Source organism: Anticarsia gemmatalis, chromosome 12 (assembly GCF_050436995.1).
Source record: "Anticarsia gemmatalis isolate Benzon Research Colony breed Stoneville strain chromosome 12, ilAntGemm2 primary, whole genome shotgun sequence".
NCBI lineage: Eukaryota > Metazoa > Arthropoda > Insecta > Lepidoptera > Erebidae > Anticarsia > Anticarsia gemmatalis.
This window is the reverse complement of record NC_134756.1, coordinates 2,467,007-2,490,151: the sequence shown is the minus strand read 5'-3', so window position 1 is coordinate 2,490,151 and position 23,145 is coordinate 2,467,007. Positions and strand designations below refer to the sequence as shown.

The following is a 23,145-nucleotide window of genomic DNA, read 5'->3' as shown; positions in this document are numbered from 1 at the left end:
CAACCGTAACAATATGAATAGACAAAGAGCAGCATTCCAACGTATCACCGGCGATCAGCCTTTTTTCGACGATTTTCCTAATCTGTCAGAAGATGATGATGATGTATGAAGTGAAGTAAGCTCGTAGTTAGTATGCTATCTATCTATCTATTATATGGTTAACCTAGTGTCAAAGTTGTTCAAGCCACCCGAAAGGCCTTTGACATGGCTTAACGACTGTTATCTTAGTTGACAACAACCGGGACCGACATTTTACGTGCCCTCCGAAGCACAGAGACGCTCAGTTCAAATACCACTATGCGGTCACCCATCTATAGAATGACCGCGCCAACGGCTGCTTAACCCACAGATCGTATACCGACCAGTGAGCGCAACTGGCTATGAACGTCTCGTTATTGAGCTGAGCATTCAAGACAGGCTTCTTCTAATAAGAAGAAGATCATAAACAACAGATAAGTCGTCTCAGTGAATATGTTATAGATGAGCAAGATGTTTACTTCTTACGATATTTATATATTTACTTGTTATGATTGTTCGAATATTAATAATGTCTATATTTGTATGCAATATAAGAAATAGTACTTTTTATTTAATCTCCGAATATAAGCCAAAATATGTTTTTGTACTATTTAAAGTGCTCAAAAACAAAAATGTATTTTATTCGTCATATAAGTGTGTCGCGGCAATTAAACTTCTACAGAGTAATTATAGGACCAAACTACAATAAAAAATACCAAAATCAAGTATGGCCGCGGGTCGCCCAGGCTCCATACTATTTTGCCCATTCTCCTTTATCAATGACAGTTCGGTTGTCGGTAGTCGATAGTAGTAGAGAATCGAGGCACTGCTGACTAGATTCTGCTGAAAATTTTACCAGCTTCTTCTTGTCGCATGGTTAGTGGTCAACCCATGTACCTTGTATCCAAAGTATGGCTCTAATTTAGTACAATAAAAGTTCTAAACGCATATGTAATTAATTGTTGCGCAATTATTTATGCTTATGTGTTACATTTTGTTTATTTCACTAGTCATTACCGGATATAAACATTAGGGTAGGTATATAACAATAATTAATATATTATCAATGATTCATGCAGTGTTTGGACAGCTTTTATCGCGACTTTCGCGGATTATCGCTTGCTCTCGCATCGCAAATAATTGCAACATTTCATAATTCTAATGATTTATAAATGAATTTATTACTTGATCTTCGAATTTTGAAAAAAAAAATTACGCGGGCATCGTAAAAAAAGGGCTTTTACCTGAAATTAACTTAAAATCTGTCCTGAACCACAATACTAACGTTTAAAACCCCATTAATTTATCTTTACTTAGATTTATTAATCTAATTAATAACACTTTTGTTTTATAAACCACATAATAAAACTAAACCTTTATATAGTGTAGATCATGTCATAATCATAAGTTGTGGCGTGTAATGCGTGTACTTAGTCAATATAGCTATTTATAATTCTGCCCCCGATATAACTTCCTCGGTAAAAGACTCATTTAACATTTTTATCGCAATTGAGTTATATAATAATATAAAAAAGATGCCAGATGCATCGTTTTTTTTTCCATGTTTTTTTTATGTTTGTATGTCGCTCCGTTACAGTTTTAGATGAGCGAAACAAAGCGTTTTTATATGCGCTTTAACGTTTCTTTGAAGACTATTTTATCTCCCTTTCTACTTCTCGTTAGATGCTTCTCTTCGACTATTGGAGGGAAGTGGCAGAATCATTAACATTTACATGCATAATATTTATGTACATATAAGGAATACAACATTCATAGTTAACATTTATATATTTCGAATACAATTGTAACAGAAATAAATATACTTTATTTATACAAGTAAATAATTCTACTAAATACTCAATTTGGCACATCATTTGAAAAAGCACACCACATACTTAGTAATAATGCATGTAAAAAAAATAAAGATAACATCAAAAATAATTCGACACCTTTCCTTATTCTAATCTTTTGAAAAAAAATAAAGATTGTAATTAAAATTCAACACCAATTAAAGCAAGACGGGTCATAAGGAACATATAATATTAAATCAATCGAATACAAAAACAAAATTTAAGTGAATTTTCCTTGACATCGACAATGTAAAATATTTGTTAAAGCCCTATCTATTTGTAGTAATCATTTATACTTCTTCTCTGCTATTGAGTTGCTTGTAGAAACTGTTGCTCAGTAGAATCATGTAGATGTTGTGAACTGAAATGAAGACATCACCTTTATTACTACAGGCTTTTTAAATATGTTTTTTTACTCGTAACTGTCCCACTTACGAGTCTGCTACTACGACAGTTACGAGGACAGTCTCTTCCCGAACAAGGGAGGGGATAAGCCTTGAGTCCAGCGTTACAGTTTTATTAACTAAAAACTAAATTACAATTAATGTCATTACCTGGAAACGTAGCATATTAATTTAAACCTGAGCAGCTGAGGAGCGATTTCTTGACACTATCGAATATAGTGAAGTAATTGAGAAATGTTGTATTCAAATCTTGCTTTAGGCACCTGCTTATATGATGTGTTTCCGTTTACAAAGTCTAACTTGGTCTACTCGATAAAAAATAACTAAAATACATACATACGTGTACAGGATGTAACAAATATTGCATTTATAACATAAGTAGACCTAGAAAATAGCTGCAAATACTTACGAATATAGAAAACTTCAGTGCAGATAGTACCGCCGGTGAACTCGGGAGAGTTGAGGAAGAAGATGAACATCGACAGCAAGAAGAACACTATCCACATGATCATGTACGCTTTGATGATGGTTTGTCGCTCCTGGAAGACATGGGAATAACTGTTATAGACTACTATATTCATCAAGAAGCAGTTACAAGGTAGCTAAGTCTCAAGTATTGTTTTCTTCCATGTGTAATTATTTTATTTCAGTTCATTATTAACAATCTTCAAGTGAGGAATCTTCTAGAGAATATGGGTTCCTCTTTTGGTCCTCTTACGACGACGCAAAGCACGTTTAACGTTTTGAAGTTTCTAGCTTCGGTAAAACTGTTTCCATAAAGACAAAAATTTTGAGCACCACTGAGTGATTTTAAATTTGTTTCAAATATAAATCTCTTGTTTGAAGACAAAATGAGTAATTTGTTCCGAATCAGCGCTGAGTAATAAATTTTTATTAAAATCTTAAAAGTAAATAGAGTAAAATACTCACAGTAGAGACTCCCCAAATAAAAACGACATCAAAGATGAACTTCATAAGGAACATTAATATCAGTATGATGCACATAGCGTAGAGACCCGTGATGGCTGCCTGCTTCTCGATGTCTCCGGGGAACTGCACCTCAGGGTCCACGGCCCCTACTTCTGCTGTGAACACTATCATCACGCATAGGAGCGTGAACGATAGCAGCTGTAAGGAAGGTGCCAGTTTTAGAATAAGGTCTTGGATTTTGAGGGAATTGTTGAATAATGTTTTGGTTGGTTGCGAATTCGTTTAATTTTCCTTGCACAGTAAATTTTTTTATTTAGTGACGCAAAGGTAAAAGATACATAATAAATTGTTACTGTTGTCTTAATAATTTGAAAATATACGGATTATTCTCGGTATATTGGAAATTATTTGTTTTCTATTCCTAATCCCCGAAAATCTAATATCTATCTAATAGTAATCAGAAAATATATTTTTAAACACAGATTGAAAAAACTCTAACACTTTTCTTAAGATTTCTACGTTTTACTACAAGTGATTTTGTGAAATATATAGCATATTAATTAAAATCAATTAGTAAAAGAATACAGTACTTACAGCATTAATACTGCCCATGATAATACAACCAGTTTTCAGGTCAAATATAAAACAGCATCTTGTTAGTTGAGGCAACCCCATGTTGTCCTGAAATAAGACAGAAAACAATTACGACAGAAGCCAATGAATCAGATAAGAGTTACGTAATTTAGATACTCTTCTAATAACAATTAACGATAACACTAACACAATTTTATTAAGAAATCAGACATTGTCTTGTAAATCTCTCAATATTTTTTTTATTACGTTCCATTAGTTTATTCCGAGTTGTAATAAACACTTCAATAATTCTAAAATTAAAAGAGATACTTTAGTAGCACCTTGATTGTTCAAGGTGAATATCATCAACGTATACAAAATGACGAATTTTTATGATATTTCTAGCACTGCTTGTCAAATCTGAATCAAAATTAAACAGGTAACATAGAAACCCTACCCCATACAAAAACCATTTAAACTAGTTCACCCAATAAAAAGTACCTAATGGAGTTACAAACAAAAAAAACACAGACGACTTAAGGTCAAAATAATGTTTTTGAAGTCGGATAAAAATCGTTTTCCACAGACCTCATTATCCATTTTACCAAATGAAAACGTATACTCTCCTCTAGTATGTGAACTATGATAATTTTAAATCTGGTTTAAACTGTCTACCCTAATTCATTTCAGCCCCATTAAACACCCGGAGCCAGTGATAGTGTTAATCGCGGTTCCAACCCTGTGATATATGTAAATCATTCCCGTTTATTAGTTAGCTAGAGACATTTATATGAATTGCTCGTGTGAGTAAATACATAGCTGGTTGAATTTTATTAACTAAAATTATCAAGAGTTATTTCACTTTCAAACTGCTGCTATTTTGAAAATTTAAAATTTAAGTATTTTTATTTTAGTTTTCTTGGACAAAGTAGTAGACCCAAGGCCTAACCCCTCCCTCATTCTAAGAGAAGACCCTTGCCCAGCAGCGTGAAAGTAATGGGTTAAAATTACTACTTGATTTACTTTAATATAGAAAAAAAGCACGCATGATTTGCTTTGCTATTGTATTCCTTTAAAATGCTACTGATTTATTGTCATTACTCTTTAGAAGCATTTCTTAAGTGGTTCCAGTTCGCAGATCCCAAGGAAATTAAGCATTATTTCAAAGACATCCTGAATAACAAAAAAAATTTGACCTGTTACTAGGAAACCTACTTATAGGTATTTATTCTGGGGTAAGCTAAAAAAATGTAAACCTGCAAACCAAATTACACACTCTCGCGGACCGCAGGTTGAAAAAGACTGCTATCTTCTGTTTGTGACCACAAAAAAAGTTTTAAGACAGGATGCGTTTAAAGTTGGATCGATTCAGTTTCAAAATTCCAGATTATTCCTCTTTTTATTTATTTTAGAAACTATGAACCTTAGATTTTAAAACAGTGTAAAATGCGTGATCATGGGAAAAAAACGAACCTTTGACCTATAAATGGCGTCGACATTTTCTAAAAAAGAGTATAAATAAAATAATATAATGTCCGCGATTTGAATGATGTGTTTTCTGTTGGTTAATGAGACGTCCTGGGAAGCCGTCGTCGTGATGTCTAGACAAACAGGTCAATAGCTGACCTCGATTACTTATTTTGGTAGACATACTATCAATTTTTTGGAAAACATTTTTTTTATTTAGCCTTTTCTATGCCCACTGCTGAGCAAAGGCCTCTCCCCTGAATTTCCAGTACAAAAAAAAACTTAATAAGGATTTTTTTAAATGCTTTTTAATCACTATAACGCCTTACTTAAATTTCATAAGTTATAACGATACGTTTGTAAATAATTTGCCTATACATATTGATATTAATCGACATAAAGTGCTAATGAAAATAATCGCTATTTTAGTAACTAATGTTAGTAGGCACCTAAATCTTTACATGAGAAACATTGTCTGAAACATTTTGATGAGGCGATAAGATAGGTTTCCTTTAAGTCGGTGTGTTCACTAAGTTATTTTTGGCAATGAAAAAGCAATAACCTTATCTATTCTATTTTACATAGGTATAATATAAAAGTAATCGGATTAAAATTGTAATTTTTAATGTTTATCAATAGGTATTAATCAAATCTAAATGAATTAGACAGAAGAAGAGAGTTCCGTTTATGACTAACTCCCGGTTTATGAGTACATTTAGCGGTAGTTTATCTATTCAATAGCGTTTCTTTTTTGTATGAGTTTTAATGCTATTGAATAGATAAACTGCCGCTAAATGTACCTCAGAAACCGGGGGTACGAATCACATTACCTATTGTAATAATTGACATCAGACAAAAGTGGAATGAAATTAATACTTATTAATTGATTGACATTTGAGTTATTGAAATAAGATAAGTAGTATGTAAACATTTCCGAAATATTTCTGATCTCATGGAGAAAAGGAAACATTAGCATCGATTAAAATCGCAGGAGCAAATTTTATAAGATGGCTTTATAACAGTCTGATTTTAAAAAACAGCAAACACAGGTGGATACTGCAAATTATGTATATATTGTGAGTATGAAAAAAGGGCATAAGTAACGATGTAGATGCTGTCAGAACCAAACAACACTTGACAACTGTGGACATGAAAGATTTAATTTTATTCTGAGGAGGCAACGCTTTGCTAATTAATACCCCTATAATCTCATAAATCTATACTTATATTATAGAGCTGAAGAGTTTGTTTAAACGCGCTAATCTCAGGAACTACTTGTCCAATTTGAAAAATTATTTCAGTGTTAGATAGTCCATGTATCGAGAAAAAAACGACCAATAGAGTAGTAGAGTACCAGTAAAAATGTTACGAAAACGGGGAAAATTATGACCCATTCTCTCTTATGTGACGCAAGCGAAGTTACGCGGGTCAGCTTGTCTCATATAAGCGAAGCACTTATCAAGAATATTGACAGAAGACAACCAAAGACAGAACCACAGGTACTTTTAATAAATTAACTCCACGGTATCTACTTCAACTAGTATCTATTTCCCGCAAAAATATTACCAAATCACTTAAAACATCCCAAAATACAGTGTACGGAATCATACTACCAATATTAACACATAAACAAATGGTATTAGTTACTGTTAATTGACACCTGTTTTATACTTTATAACTATAGAAAATAAAAAAATATAGAAAAGACCAATATAACTAGAAAATAACGAAATTTAACTAAGCTTTTTTCAAATAAAGTTATGTTTTAGTTATACTATTATACATAATTTTACATAATAGTAACTATACAGTAACTAAGTATACAATTTCTGTAAATATAAGTTGTCGTACCTTTCAAAAGTTCCACGTATGAGTCGAAGGGATATGTTCACTATAAAGTTGAGTGGTGACTGTGGCTCCAACTCAAGGGATGGTATGGCAACGACCAAGATTAAACATTCAGAAGGGGATGTAGGTAACTATAGACTTGAGAAACCCTCAGAGAGGAAAGCTGTTAAGGGCTGCCAAGTAAATTTTATTTTATATAACGTGCAAAGTTTTTATTTCTCTTTTATAATTTAATATATTTTTAGATTTTCACCAATAAGTTCTTCTCATTTATGAGTAAAATTTCTGAGGTTGCATTAATCCATAAGTACGCAGTACAGAATACTTTATTTAAACGCATAACTATTGTATTTTAATACTTAACAAGTGAAACTTTACTTTATATTATTTAATTGAAAATATTTATTAACTAAGAGACGTATCGAGAGAGAGAGATCATACGAAAGGTACGATAGTCTGGCACCCCAAATATTCTCGCCCCTCTGTATTTGGGTTACTCTTTGCCCTCATCTGGCGTCGTTAAGTCTAGGAACTTTAATCAATAGAACATCACTGTGGGATGTTGAAACTGCCTCGCACGTTTATTTTGGGTCAAGATTTTGATGGCCACAGATGGATTTTAGGCCATTTAACGACAAATACATGTATATGTATCTGTTTATATACGAGTATATCTGTGTCCTCTAGGCTGTGTTGTCCTCAAAAGCTTTACCGCAATACAACGTAAAGTTAAACATTTTTTATGATATACTTTTGTATCGAGAAGACAAGACACGCGTTAAATGAAGTTTATCTTATTCACAGCAATACCCATTGGCTTTTCTTTATAGATAAAGAATACTGTTCTAGCATGAAGTATGAAGCGCAGACAAATATAATGGTGATAATTTCGTGCTATATTGCTGAAGAGATCTCAATAAAATTTGGAGATGACATACATTTAAACTGAGTTCAAAAAATAAAATGTTATCAATTCGGTTGGTACTCATGTCCTTAGAAAATGGTATGTACATTGATTATTCCAAATATATAGTTCTGGTTGACGTGGAATACGTTACAAACTTAGGATCAGTAGTTTTTATATCCTAAAAAGCTTTACTTGGGCCAATTAGCAGGCAAAAATTGTTTAAATCTAAAACATGACGTTTAGAATTTAAAACAGCTGATAACACCTTGACCGGACGTCTGATAAGATATCAGTGGAGGTGTGTTATAGAGTGCTTGATAATGTAGTACATAGTACAGTCATGAGCACAAAGTATTATAATCTACCTCAACATATTATACGTCATATAGGAATGTATTTATGCTAGTGACTCAAAAAAATGTCTAGGGCGATAACAAATAGTTAGATCGTCTTATAATATTAAATTATAATAAATAACAAATTACTGTCTCGTGGGTATACCACTACTGATCACAAGGTTCCGGTTTCAGTTCTTGAATCGAGCATGGTGCTATTATTATACTAAATATTCATGCTAGCCTAAATTTGGTAACTTGGCCTTACATGGCAATAGGCCCGATCTCTATTACAAGAGATTATATTATAATAATAAAAAAAAAACATCATGAAGTGCGCTTTGCAGTTAACTCTACTCAACTATATTATTATTTATATTAATGTAAAATTACTTACTAAGACTCTTACCCTCTTATTCATAAACACACTTTAAATCAATTTTAGTTAAACAGCTACTATAATATGTTATCTCTTTTTCATTTCGCTAAGGAGTGAAAGAAACAAAACACTTTATAAACCTTTTATATCTTTATATATTTTTATGAATAAGAGGGTTATAATATACAATCACTTACAAAGACTGTATTTTTTTAAAATATTGTACAGATATATCGGCTCATGACTGTAGGTACATTTGTACATAACTTCGTTATCAACTTATCAATGGACACAAATAAATCCAGTTTTATCTATTGTCTGTCTATTTTTTGTTTCTAAATGAAATCATATCTATTTATAGAGCTATTTGATTGTTTTGTACTGAACTTGTTATCAGATATCGAGTTTTGAGTCGTAAAGCATTGATATATGTCATTGTACAATTTAGGATTTAAACAAGTCCTGTTTTACAATAATTGTTGCGCAATAAAATTAACCCATAAATGTTCTAGCTGAAGGAAAGGGTATTTTCACTGGATGATAGAGATGTTAGTCTTATAAGAGTCCACACGTTGTGAAAAGGATGTAGCTTTTCTCTAATAAATTGTGTAATATTATACGAAGGTTTTCGTATATTTAACTTTTTTTAACCAACAGTAAGGTCGTATTAATATTGTTTTATCTAGTAAAAATAATAAACTTGTAATAGATTGAAAGCGTTGCCTTACAGGTGCTGCCATCTATTGTACATATTGTGAACTAAATTAGTTAAAGCACCCGTTGATAGATGTCACTATACGTCGTCGTAAAGTTAAATAAAGGCAAAATTTTGTTTTAATTATTCTATACCCACGGTAAATGTTTTAAAATTCACTTAGAAGTTACTCTGCCATTTGACCATTTTGTGGTACTGTAGATTATCCATAATTTCTGAACTCTGTTTATTAAAAAAAGTTATATGAATAATTTAGGCTTTCTCCTACAAAAATTATAAATGCAAAAGTTTTTGAGCATGTTATCTATTATTTAACGAATGAATTACGAAACTACGAATTTTGATGAAACTTTCAGCAATTAGTATATTATTATTATCATAGGAATAACCGGTAACTTAAGAATTAAATACATGATATTTCTTTTTATCTTAAAGGACTTATAAATAAAAAAAAATGCAGTTATCATTTAACGTTTTTGCGTTAAATAAAGTTCCATGATAGCAGTGATAGCCGAGTGGTATAAGTTGACACCTCCCACGCCAGTGGTCGCAGGTTCGAACCCGAGGCAACACACCAATGACTTTTCGAAGTTATGTGTGTATTAGAAATAAAACATCATGGTGAAGGAAAACATCGTGAGGAAACCTTGCATGCCTAAAAATTTGTTTAAAAACATTTATTGAGGGCGTGCAAAGTCCCCAACCCGCACTTGGCCAGCGTGGTGGACTCAAGGCCTAACCCCTCCCTCATTACGGGAGGAGACCCTTGCCCAGCAGTGGGACATTAATGGGTTAAATTTATTTTTTTAATTTAAAGTTCCATGTGGTACCAAGTTGGGGCCAGCCAGGGTTGGAGAGAAGCCGACTCACCCCTACCCACGCCTATGTCGGTCATACGATCGCCCTAAAATGACTAATTTATTTATCTATACTATATTATAAATGCGAAAGTAACTCTGTCCGTCTGTTACTCAATCACGGCTAAACTACTGAATTAATTTGGTATGGAGATATTTTGATACCCGAGAAAGGACGTTGGCTACTTTTTACCCCGGGAAAATGACGCATTCCCATGCGCGGGTAAAAGCTAGTGTAATAATAATCTATGTTGATATTGTTAGTCATACGATTGTCCTAAAATTAATAACAATATAACAATAAATCATTGTTAATTTAGCTAAAATCTGTTCCTACGTTCCGTTATATTGTGGCTAAACTTCTAAATCCATTTTGAAATTCAGCATAGTGGTAGCTGAAAATATATAGTAGAAAGAAAATAGTTATGGCTTTCGTGGCGCAGTGGTTAAGATGGTCACCACGCCTCTACCAGTCAGTCGGGAAGTCGTGGGTTCGCTTCCAAAACAGAACAAATACTTGTGTGATCCACCGTTAATTGTTCCGAGTCTTATTGTTATATCTGTTCGTTGTTTGTATGTTTGTAAAAGTCCCCGCGATACAAGAGCAATTCTTAATGCGTTAATTATCTTTTTAAAAGGACTAGCTTCTGCCCGCGACTTCAGCCGCCTGAAAATATTTCCAAGGAAAAAGAAGAATCTTGTGTGTCAATCTAGGTTATGAACTAACTCTGTACCCAAGATAATCCATTTAGTAGATTTTGCGTGAAAGAGTAACATGCATCCTTATAAACTTTAGCATTTATAGTACGAAAAAATAGGAGATGACATTTTAATCAAGCCGGGAGCCGCGCGGGCCTACTAGTATATAGTTTATAATAATAATAAAAAATGGAGATATAAATGAATCATTTAACTGATAAATCTGTGCTGTTTTGTCTCACAACTCAGTTTTGTTGTCATTATTTGACTAGCAGCCGTGTAAATCGTTTGATAAACAGTGCAGTATTTAAATAAATATATAATTTTGAATCAATTGGTGTAGAGTCAAAACTGAAGTTCTTAAATATACCTAGTGAAGTAAAACTAGTTAACAGTAAGTTTTTTTAGATAATATATGTTTCCGCCCGCGGGGTATTTCCGCCCCTACTGGAATTTTCAAAAATCCTCTCGTAGTGCTCCTCTAGACTTCCTAAGGAATCTTCATACTAGATTTCAGCTTTCTTAGCTCAGTAGTTTCGGATGTGACAGCAGTCAGTCAGTCACTCGGTAACCGAAGAGTTTTATATACTTAGTTATATGTATTGATCTACTATTAATATTCTTATGACTGGTTTTAGTGAATAGACGTTAAATAAACTGTTAGACAGTTAGGTAGTTTAGATATACTTTAAAGAACTTTAAATACAATCCCTCTTATTCATAAAAATATATGAAGTTATGAAAGGCTTATAAAGTAAGTATTTTGTTTCTTTCACTCCTTAGCGAAATGAAAAAGAGAGAACATATTAAAATATATTTTTAACTAAAATAGGTTTACAGTGTGTTTATGAATAAGATGGTATGTGTTTTTCATATGTCACACTTAGGCATATCCTGCGGGACATCGGGACATATAAATCGGGGCAACATAATTTTTTATTTAATTTCTGTGTATTCTAAATCCGGTACAAGTTTGAATTTGAAGTACCTAGTTATAAAGTGGTTTGTTTATATTGATACTAGTTAGAAAATCGTTAAGGAGCTCGGGTCGTGTCGTTGTGTTTGTCAACAACAGCCGCGCGGGGGTAAAATTCTGAAGTCAAGCTACGCTTTGCGATGGTTTTGTGAATGTATAAACATATTATACATACCGAGTTCCTCCGTGTTTCGAAAAACACATTAGATAGTGGGTCCCAGCTGTCATTTTCAAAAAATTTTGACTTCCGTTACCAAAAACATGAAAGTCTGACAACCAGTTTTATCAAAGTGTGGTTCGATCGTTAATCGCTCCATGTAAAATACTCGTATTCAGCTGTATCCGGTGAGATGCGAAGCCGACTCCAACATAGAAAGAAAGGCTGGGCTGATGATGATGAAACTAGTTCAAATATATTTACAGAATACAACTGGGAAAATACGCCGGATAACAGTTGTATAAACATATGTAATCTGTATACCTCTGACCCACTTATCTCTTATTATCTCATTAATCTGCGTACTCATTGTTGCAGACATACAAACTTGTTGGCTTTGTAGTTTTATTTGTTTAAAGCATTTTTTTAACTCATTATTGTCCACTGATGGGTCTCTTCCGAGGGAGAAAACTTATAAAAAACGCTATTGAATAGATAAACTACCGTCAAATGTACTCAAAGCCGGGGGTTAGTGCTACAACTTTATAGAGAACCTTATACAAACAGTATACAAAGTTCGCGACTGGCGAAAGTATAAAACATTTTGAATATCAGTGCCCCGCAGGCTCATGTAGTATACGGTGGCCTATTTGATACAGTTACTGTAAAATATTTATTACTAGAGGCCTCCCGCGACTTCCTCCGCGTGGAAACCCTTTCCTTGTAAATCCCGATCCATCGGGAACTTCGGGATAAAAGTCTAATCGGGATAAAGCCTACGTGTTATTCTGGGTCTTCAGCTACCTACATACCGAATTTCATCGTAATCGGATTAGTAGAATTTGCGTGAAAGAGTAACAAACATACTACATACTTTGTCACAAACTTTCGCATTTTATAATATGCAAGGCTATCTATCAAGTTGTCGAACTTTATTTAATGAACAATTTGTGAAAAACTAGTAACCAAATATTATTCTTGTTGCAGATTACAATGGGTATCAAAGACTTTTGCAGTCAAATGGATTTAAAAACTGGCTGTCTGATCATCGGATATTTGGGGATGGTGAGTTCATATTATTATTAATTGACGGCCTCCGTGGCGTAGTAGTTAAGGTGGTCGCCACGCCACTACAATTGCATCTGAAATCTATATATTAATACGTGAAGCAGAAACTTTGCTTCACAAAAATGAAAAATGCGCGGACGCAGGAGTCTGTAATTTGGTACACTTACAGTTTATATGTAGGAAGAGTGCAGAACGCAATTTATTTTTAGTAATAACCCCTATATAGTACAGTCAACCTGGGTAACTTTGAAAAATTTGGGTAACATTAAACGTGGGAATTAGTGGAACCAACACAATTGATAAAAGTTTGCAAAACTAAAATAAATCTTTATCAATTGTGTTGGTTTCATATGAAAAATTTATCAAATCTAGTTCAAATTCCCACTGTTACCCAAATGATTCAAAGTTACCCAAATTGACCTTACATTAAATCAATAAATAAAACATTAGACACACTACCATGCATTTGACATTTGTCTATATACATAAAGTACTAACATAGACAACCGTTTTATATATTTACTGAGGTCTTACATAATTTCATACATTTTTATATTAAATAACCTATAATTTATATTAATTATGGTCGGATTTCGACTACTGGGCGACCACTAGTAAATTAGAAATATCCAATAGCACTTTGCGCTACCTGAAAATCGAACCCAAGTCCTACCAGAAGTGGTATCAAAATCAAATCAAAATCAAATGATTTATTCATTTAGGTCAAATGCTGACACTTATGATAGTCAATGATAGACAGAGAGTGAATTTACCGCCAGTTCGGCTGACTGCCTCCGTGGCGCAGTGGTTTAGGTCACCACGCCAACACCACTGCGTCGGAAGGTCGTGGGTTCGATTCCCAACAACAATTTAGGAACAATTATTTGTGCGATCCACAAATAATTGTTTCGGGTCTGGTTGTGCTTTGTGTCCGTTGTTTGTATGTTTGTAAAAGTCTCCGCGACACAAGAGCAATTCTTAGTGCGGGAGTTGTCTTTATAAAAAGAAAAAAAAAAGTTCGGAAGGTAGGGCCAATGAGAAGAGCTGGCAAGAAACACAAATCCACATGGGTATATCTAAATACCTCTATTTACTTACAGATCCTAGAAACTATGAACGCAGTACTTGGCTACGAATATGCGGAGGAAATAATTAAACGACAAGGAGCAACTGAAGATGTGCAATCAATTGCGACGTCACTTACTAGGTTTATTATTATAGTTTCTTGGGCGTTCTCTATGCTTATTAATATTTTAATGATCGTCGGAGTTTATAAGGTAATAATCCCTACTATCTATACTAATCTATACTAATATTATAAAGCTGGAGAGTTTGTTTGTTTGAACGCGCTAATCCCAGGAACTACGGGTCCGATTTGAAAAATTCTTTCAGTGTTAGATAGCCCATTTGTCGAAGAAGGCTATATATCATTACGCTACGACCAATAGGAGCAGAGTACCAGTCAAAAATGTTACAAAAACTTGCAAACTTTTGTGACGTTTTCTCTTATGTGACGCAAGCGAAGTTGCTCGAGTCAGCCGGTAATTTAATGTTTGTTTAATTACAGGACAGACTTGGTTTGATCTTTGCGTACATCATCATAAATACCATATGCGTACCTATCGGTGTACTCGGTATGGCCTACACAATGTTCAAGGGAACGGGTAATGCTTTTACCTGTGTTAAGAACCTAATTCTAATGGGTAAGTACAGACTTGTTTAAAACAATTTAGGCTGATTTTAGTCTCACGCTCACCGTCAGCGCTTATAGCTCAGCGCGTATCAGTATCGTACTGACCGCCTTACTGTACAGACGACGGCCAAAATGCAGAGTGTATTAATTATTGCTGCTTTGTACTATCTATCCCAAAAACTGTACGCGTTGACGACGTCCGCTCCGCTCGACGCTAAAACGCTCCCTGAAAGCAGCTATCAGCGCTGACCACTGTGCGCGCTGATAGCTACGCGTCATTTAAAAACGCTTCCTAGAAGTTCACATATCTCGGCTATAAGCACTGACGGTGTGCGTGCCGTCGCCGCGTCGGCGTAAGACTAAAATCAGCCTTAGTATTATTATTATACATAGAAACCATACGACAGACCAGCTTTTCACCTTGTGTTTATTTTTTTTGGAAAGTATGCTTATATATTATTTTAATACTTGCGACATTACAAGTCAAATAATCATGTAAGAAATATGATAATGCGTTAGTGCGAGCGAGAGAGTCGATATACATAACGTAGTTCGCACGTTTGTAATCGGCCAAGTATATCTTTGCGAGTTTTTATAGACTATCGTAGTAACTTTCCTCATTTTTGTAGTTTGTTTTCACAGTGACGACATGATAATTACTTTTTGTGCGACTGCATTTTTATTACTAGAACAATCAGACTTTAATGAATAATAAATCGACCGACGATCTGTAGGCTAAGCAACCCTTGGCGCGGTCATTTCTTAGATGGGTGACCGCGATAATGTTTGGGCGCCTCCGTGCTTCGGAGGGCTCATAAAAAGTCGGTCAGTTGTTATCAATTAGGATAACAGTCGTTAAGCCATGCCAAAGGCTTCGGGCGGCTTGAACAACTTTGACACTAGGTTGACCATATGATTATAAGATTATTTTATTTTCAGCATTCTACATGTTCGGTATTGCAGTAACTAGGATATATTATTACAGCAAGCGACAAGGGCATGTGATCGAAGGACCTGTTAATTACTCTGAATCAGAAAGTGAATAAATATTTTTTTATAACAATTTTCTAATGTATAAGCTTTAATTAAATCGATTTCAAATTGTAAAATTGTTTTTTTGATATACGATCTTTTATTAGGTACTCTTTAAGTTACTTTATTTAGACCTTTTAATCGAATGCAGTAAACACGCACCGGTTTTGCTTTACTTCTTTTTTAAAAGACATCTCCCGCTCTGAGAATTGCTCTTGTGGCGCGGAGACTTTTACAAACATACAAACAACGGACACAAAGTACAACCAGAATCAAAACAACTTTTTGTGGGAATCGAACCTACAACCTCTCGATGCAATGTTAGTGGCGTGGCGACCACTTTAACCACTGCGCCACGAATGTGCAATTCAAGAGCTCTACAAACTTATTTAGGTTCTAGTGTCATATGCATTACAAAACTGAATAAAATTATAAAAATCTCTTATTTAGTCAGCCTGATACAAAAGCTTCAAATACTAAAGTATCTATATTTCCGAAGCGGTGAGTACTAATTAATTTGAATCAGTAGTTATCCTATATCGTTTGAACTATCGACTGCCTAACACCCTGTACTACTTACTGTGAACAGTAGCGCAATTCTGTATAATCTGTACTGTCAAATATCGAGAGTTTGACATTTAGAATGTACTGCTAAAACAGTACCTACGACGCCTGCCAGAGGTACTGATTAGATTTGCATACAAAATTTCTCGATGACAAGCCGGTTGTCGATAGTCGATAGTAGTAGAGAATTGAGCTGCAGTAGCTCGATTCTCTACCACTATCGACTATTGACAACGACTCGCCATCGAGAAATTTTGTATGAAAATTTGAAGCCTTTAACGGCTGTCGTAGGAACTATTTTGGCAGAACATTTCAAATGTCAATCAATACAGGCGCTGTGTAGTATTACTTTATTGTTGAGTTAAGTTTCATTATTAACAATGTTATTCTCATACATAGATGCTTGACTACCAGTTGAATCACCTACTTTTTATGAAATGTCAAAAACACATTTCCGTGTAGCATGGAAATACGGCTTAGTGACGTCATAGTTTCGTATTTTCGTTGTTATCAAATGAGTGCCTAATAAAATGTTTCAGTCTGTGATAGTTACAATTTCAACATTATTCACTTCAAAAATACGTAGCCTGAGCATTTTAGATGAACCTTTTTCGAGTATAAGTTTAATATTTTTTTGTTAACCCAATCAACTACCCAATTGGATATTTTTTTGGTAAATAATGTTGAAATTGTAATTATTGCAGACTGACACATTTTATTAGGCACTCGTTTGACATAAGATACTGTGACGTCACTATGTCGTATTTTTATAGTAAAAAGTAGCTGATTTGACTGGTAGTCAACTACCGTATTAGGGGCGAGCCTATTGCCATATGGAGCACGTTATCAAACTGTCGGAAAAATATTATTATATTACTATTCAAATTTCATTAGTATCAAACAATAAAAACATTATATTATCCTATTAGTTGTACATATAGATGTTACTATGTATAATATTGTCTATTTACTCCTTTTCCTGTTGTTACATCCACGCAAATATTTAGCTATAGAATATAAATTTATCCTTATATATAATTATTATTAAACTTTGTGGTAATTTGTTATTGAATGCGTACAATACTATTTGAATCAGTTGAGAACTGTCGTGAATATCATTAAGTGAATTTGAAATAAATCTTTTTAAACGTAAGTGCAATATTTGTTTCTTAATATGTTTGTGTCTTGTCTTTTATTTAATTTAGAATAATATAATAATTATTCTGTGTACTGTAGATATTAAACATTAAAGTTAAATATCATTGGATAAATCACACACGGTCATTTGATTCTAAATAAGCAGAGCTTGTACTTCTTAATACATAGGTACTTATATAGATAAATTAACAACTAGGCTTAGAACAAATACTCGTGCTCATCACACAATCATTTGTCCCGAATGGGAAGTTAAATGACCGTATGGGAGTTGTCCAATGATATTATTACGTATTATTTATTATTATGTAACAAAATTTCACTGTTTTTAAATTATAGTTGCATAAATAATAGTTTTGAGTAGATCTTGTAGGGTCAAACATTATTCGACAAATAATTTTACCGTTCTAAATGATTCTGTATGCTATCCCCTTTATTCATAAACACACCATAAACCTATTGTAGTTAAACAACTACTATAATATGTTTTCTCTTTTTCATTTCGCTAAGGAGTGAAAGAAACAAAACTCTTTATGGACTTCAAATATTTTTTATGAATAAGAGGGTATGTTTGTAATAAATTGTCTAATGATGAAGAAAATCACTCTTTAGTATGTCGTATGATTGAGAACAGATTAATTTCATATGTGGCGTATTCGGTACTATATGCGACTGCTACTAAGAGGTCTGGGGTTCAAATCCTGGTTCGGGTAATTCAAAAAGTATATTTTGTATTTGCAATTCGTTAGAAAGTTCAGGTTGTAGACTTCTGTGTCTCGGAGAGCATGTAAAGCCGCCGGTTTTTCGCCTCACCACTCCCTGGCCGTGTCGGTTCAGCCGTCAAACCGGGCTATGAGCGCAAGAGAATAGATAGAGTACCTGTGTATTGTGCACACACTTGAACACTATAAACAAAGTCTTGCCCAGTTGGCTGGTTTTATTGAAACTAGCCGCCGTAGCCCAATATCGGGCAGGAAGACATTATATCTAGGGAAAGCAATGCGAAATCTGGACAACGGAGATTGGACTTTTACCATTGAGAGTTGGTAAATCTTAGGTTTTACGGGAAAATCTTAGGATTTACCAGAGTTCGGGCTTTTCCAGTAACATATACATATTTTTTAGGGCTAACCGTACAATGATTGATTTTCAGATTAAAAATGTGTTGCCGACTACGAAGTGTTTGCGGAATGGATAACTTAAAAACAGGATCCCTGATATTCACTTATATCATACTGGTAAAAGATCTTAAATAACTTGTACTTATACTACTTATACAGTCCGATCACTCAAATTACATGTTTTTATTTGTAATGGAACTATTTCTTTTTGACCGAAACCTTCTTTATAGAGGGTGAAAAAAATGATGGGCCATGGAGGGAAACTACCCTTAATATTGAACAAATCTTAATTCACTTATGGGAAACGTGCCTTTATTTTTGAAAAAGCCAAAACTGCATTCAAAGATTTTTGATAAATGCTTGAATCAAACTCTCATTTTTTTTACACAACTCACAATTTTATTTCGTAAATAGCTAGGTTTATCAATGAAAATAAAATCCTTCAAACATACATGATATCTTAAAACCAAGGAACACCCTGAAATTCAGCATTTTATACTGACTGGTCTTGCAGCACCGGCGCCTCCGGTAATGGCGCCCGCGTCTAGAGCTACAAGGAAGGCCAGTGGCTATTTACTTTGTTTTTGTAAAACTATACAATTATTTTGCAGATTCTAAGCTCCTTATTAACGACGCTGTCAATAGGAGTTTGGTATATAAACTACTTGTATACAAATCTCACCGGCCCTCATTCTGACGAAAGCATGCAACTACTTGGACAGTTTCATTCTCAATTTAAATCTTCTATGGGTTACGAAAAAGACAGTTATGTAAACACTTCATTTCTGTTCCTGATTTTATCACAGTTTTTGGTTTACCTGCCTTTTATAAAATTGATTTTCGCCTTTATTCTGCTCGATGGAGTACGCAAGGTAAGAATATTGTTTACTAGAGGCCGCGCGCGACTTCGTCGGCGTGGAAACCCTTCCCGTGTAATTCTCGATCCCTCGAAAACTCCGGGATAAAAAGCCTATGTGTTATTCTGCGTCTTCAGCTACCTGCATACCAAATTTCGTCGCAATCAGATCAGTAATATGTGCGTAAAAGAGTAACAAACATACATACTTACAAATCTTTGCATTTATAATATTAGTAGGATCTAGACAATACATGTTATCAAAATCTTACTAATATTCTAAATGCGAAAGTTTGTTGTTTTATAACTCTTTCATGAAAAACGGACGGACGGATTTTGATAAAATTTGCTAGACGGATACCTGGACTAATACATAGAATACTTTTTACCCCAGGAAATCTTTTCACGCTGATAAAGTCACGATTAGAAGCTAGTATAATTGTTCATTTAATTATGTATTTAATAAATCATATTTTTTCCCCATGGGAAAAGACTTTGGGTTTTATATATTATTATGTAGGCATAGACACATGCCTATTGTACATAGTTATAATTAATAATACCGAATGATATACCTAAACAAGACAATATAGGAAATAAGTTTCCGTCTCACACCATTACTACAATGGCGTGCTGTGGGTTCGATTCTTACGCAGAACAATATATGTACACACACACGTTTTGAAAATTCGTTCGCAGTTTCTATGCTGTATACATACAATATGCTACGGGCTACATTTGGTCCATATGCGTTCAGTGTTTCGTGCCTTTTTCAACCGTTAATTGGTTAATTTGGCTGGCTAAGTGCGGGTTGGGGACTTTACATGCCCTCAATGTATGTTTTAAACAAATTTTTAGGCATGCAAGGTTTCCTCACGATGTTTTCCTTCACCGTTGGAGCATATGATAATTATTTTTAATACACACATAACTTCGAAAAGTCCTCTAATTTCCAATTCTATTTTTCAGAATAAACGTAGCAACATTTTCGCGTACATTAACTTCAATTGGTTATACGTTATATCATTCATGGTGATGCAGGTAGCAGCAGTAATGGCTATTGTTAAATTGACTAGTCTAGTTAATTACCAAGCTCTGGCAATTGTACTAGGAGTTTCTTTACCAATACTAGGTATGTATATTTTGTATTAACGCCTTTATAGCGCAGTGGTGGTAAGTGTGACTGTCGAGTTAAAGCCTTTGGTTTGCATCCATGGACGAGAAAAAATATACTTGAGTATATATTTAAGAGCAATGGAGCGCAGTATCCTGGGAGTAAAGTTAACAGACCGCGTAAGAAACTCGGTACTGCAATACAATAGTAACCAAATGACTGATAAACATACTTATATACCTATATATACCCACAAGTAGGCTCTGAACAGATACTTGTGCTTATCACACAAATATTTGACCCGGGTGGGATTCGAACTCACAACATGCGGCGCTACGGCTATTGCGGCGAAGTGACCACTTTAACCACTGCGCCAAACGTGCAGTTATATTAATTCATATTCTTTTCTTTTATTTTCAGTTCTGGAGATATACTCTTTGTTAATCTTTAACAGTCATTATTGTGCTCTAAATGCAGACAAGCGTTCAAATACTAAGCAATATAGAAGTTTTTAAAGTGCTTGAAATTTTACGGGAAGAAAAATAACATCAAACGTTCAATACTTTTTAACTTTTAAATAAAATAATTAATACAAATGTTTTTAGTATAGTAGTTTTAAATTGTTAGTAAAAGTAGTCTTATTTTAGTTAAAGAATTGTGTAAGTGTAGTGTCACACTTGCGGAACGTTCCACTCAACACGTTCGAAACGTTATTTAAGTCACTAACAGCAAGTTCGTTAGCCGAAGTTGCGTAACGTTCGGCGTAGCGCCGTACCTTCCGACGTCTAACGTTCGGCACCGAAGGTTGCGCAAGTGTGTCGCCTCACTAAGAGTAAATTTATTTTTAAGAGCTAAGCTAATCTATCATTGGCAAGAGTTTAAGTTTAAAGTAAATAATAAATACTAAAACGTAATACTAAAAAACGTGTTAAATATAAACAGTATATAGCTATAGGATAAATAAATATGATAACCTTATTCCATTGTTTTTATTACATTCATCCATCCATCCACCCATCCAAAGAAAATTTGGTTTACAAACACTTCAATTGTTTTACAAAAATATTCGACCAAAAATACTTAATATCACTCGTTAAAAAAAACTTTTAAATATATATATTAATAATTATTATTGTGTAATAATATTATAAATTAACTTTTTAGTACATAGTAATAATGTATTTAAAGCCGAATTCTGGCTATGACGACAGTTTCGTTTGAATCAATCGTGCTGTAGCTCGATTCTCTATCACTATCGTCTACCGACAAGCGACCTGTCATCGAGAAATTTTGTATGAAAATCTGATCAGCGCCTCTGACGGGTGTCGTAGGAAATATTTTGGGAGTACATTCTAAAATGTCAAATTTCGATAGCCAGCCGGTTGTCGGTAGTCGATAGTGGTAGAGAATCGAGGTACGAGGTGTGTTTTTAAAAATAATAAACAAGACAGAAAAACATTTTATGTAGCTCAGGCACAGAAAGTTATGTATTAATTACATATTATTTTAAAAAACACAAAGTAGGCATAGTTTATTTCGCAGCTTTTATAATATAAATATTGTGTTTAAACAGCTATTCTTGCTGGAAGTTATTATTAACTAGTGAGTTGTATTTGATATAAATAGCAGACAATAAACAAAGGCATTTTAGAATAAATGGGTTTAACCCTGAATTGTAATACATATGGAAATTCCACATTAAACAGTAGGTAGCGTGGAGCAACTGCCTCTGACGTGGTCGGTAGTGTATGCGACTGCCCTGGGTTCCAATCTTGGGTCGAGCTAAAAAGTTATTTACTATGAACACTTGAATATTTGTACGCCAATTGTAGGGCGGCGTAGAACGCAGCTGGATCAAATGTATTTATTAGCAACCTGTTAAAGTACTTGTGTTTCACAAATAAATAATTTGATTTGATAAGAATTTCTCAGTGATGACTTCGAGTTAGGAAGTTGAAGTCGTAGAACTCCACCCCTGGAAGAGCACGTTAAACCGTCGGTCCTGTGCCTGACCTATTACTGGTCGTGTTGGTTGTCTTTCTACCGGGCTATGGAAGTGATGGAATAGAGAGTGTACCGGTGCATTGGGCACGCTTGGATACTAGGTATAAACAAAGTCGGCCCCGTGGCTGGTTTCAATGAAACCGACTGCCACCGTAGCCAAATATCGTAAATCAATATGATTTTTAAGGACAAAAGATTTACATGTCTTTCCGTACCCAAGGGGTAAAAACGGAACCCTATTACTAAGCTTCCGCTGTTTGTCTGTCCGTCTATAACCAAGCTGTACCAACAACCAATTTTGGTCTTGAATTGTTTGTGTAAGTCCAGAGAAGGTGTAAAAGGTGAATTGAAATGCGCGGTATTGAATAAAAACAAGAAAGCGTGAGCGGAGCTGCGCGGGTCCGCTAGTTAGATATAAATACT

General features: G+C 34.2%; 2 protein-coding genes and 1 long non-coding RNA gene across 3 annotated transcripts; 2 read left to right on the top strand and 1 right to left on the bottom strand.

Moving 5' to 3' along the window:
• Positions 1 to 1,892: 1,892 nt before the first annotated feature.
• On the bottom strand, positions 1,893 to 7,190 carry LOC142977230 (uncharacterized). Its single transcript, XM_076121000.1, has 5 exons — positions 7,094 to 7,190; positions 3,797 to 3,883; positions 3,203 to 3,400; positions 2,682 to 2,811; positions 1,893 to 2,229 (listed from the first exon to the last, which is right to left on the bottom strand). The coding sequence occupies exons 2-5, from the start codon at positions 3,875 to 3,877 to the stop codon at positions 2,159 to 2,161; spliced, it is 480 nt and encodes a 159-aa protein (XP_075977115.1). The 5' UTR covers positions 3,878 to 3,883; positions 7,094 to 7,190; the 3' UTR covers positions 1,893 to 2,158.
• A 4,054-nt stretch (positions 7,191 to 11,244) lies between these two features.
• Positions 11,245 to 15,957, top strand: LOC142977185 (uncharacterized). The gene is made up of 5 exons (XM_076120930.1): positions 11,245 to 11,376; positions 13,103 to 13,180; positions 14,284 to 14,460; positions 14,751 to 14,886; positions 15,816 to 15,957. Exons 2-5 carry the CDS (start codon positions 13,109 to 13,111, stop codon positions 15,920 to 15,922), a joined length of 492 nt encoding a protein of 163 aa, XP_075977045.1. The 5' UTR covers positions 11,245 to 11,376; positions 13,103 to 13,108; the 3' UTR covers positions 15,923 to 15,957.
• Positions 15,958 to 17,379: 1,422 nt separating this feature from the next.
• LOC142977158 (uncharacterized) lies at positions 17,380 to 21,697 on the top strand. Its single transcript, XR_012959691.1, has 5 exons — positions 17,380 to 17,621; positions 18,781 to 18,865; positions 19,360 to 19,620; positions 20,574 to 20,736; positions 21,139 to 21,697. It is a non-coding gene; the product is annotated as an uncharacterized LOC142977158 (long non-coding RNA).
• The last annotated feature ends 1,448 nt before the right edge of the window (positions 21,698 to 23,145 follow it).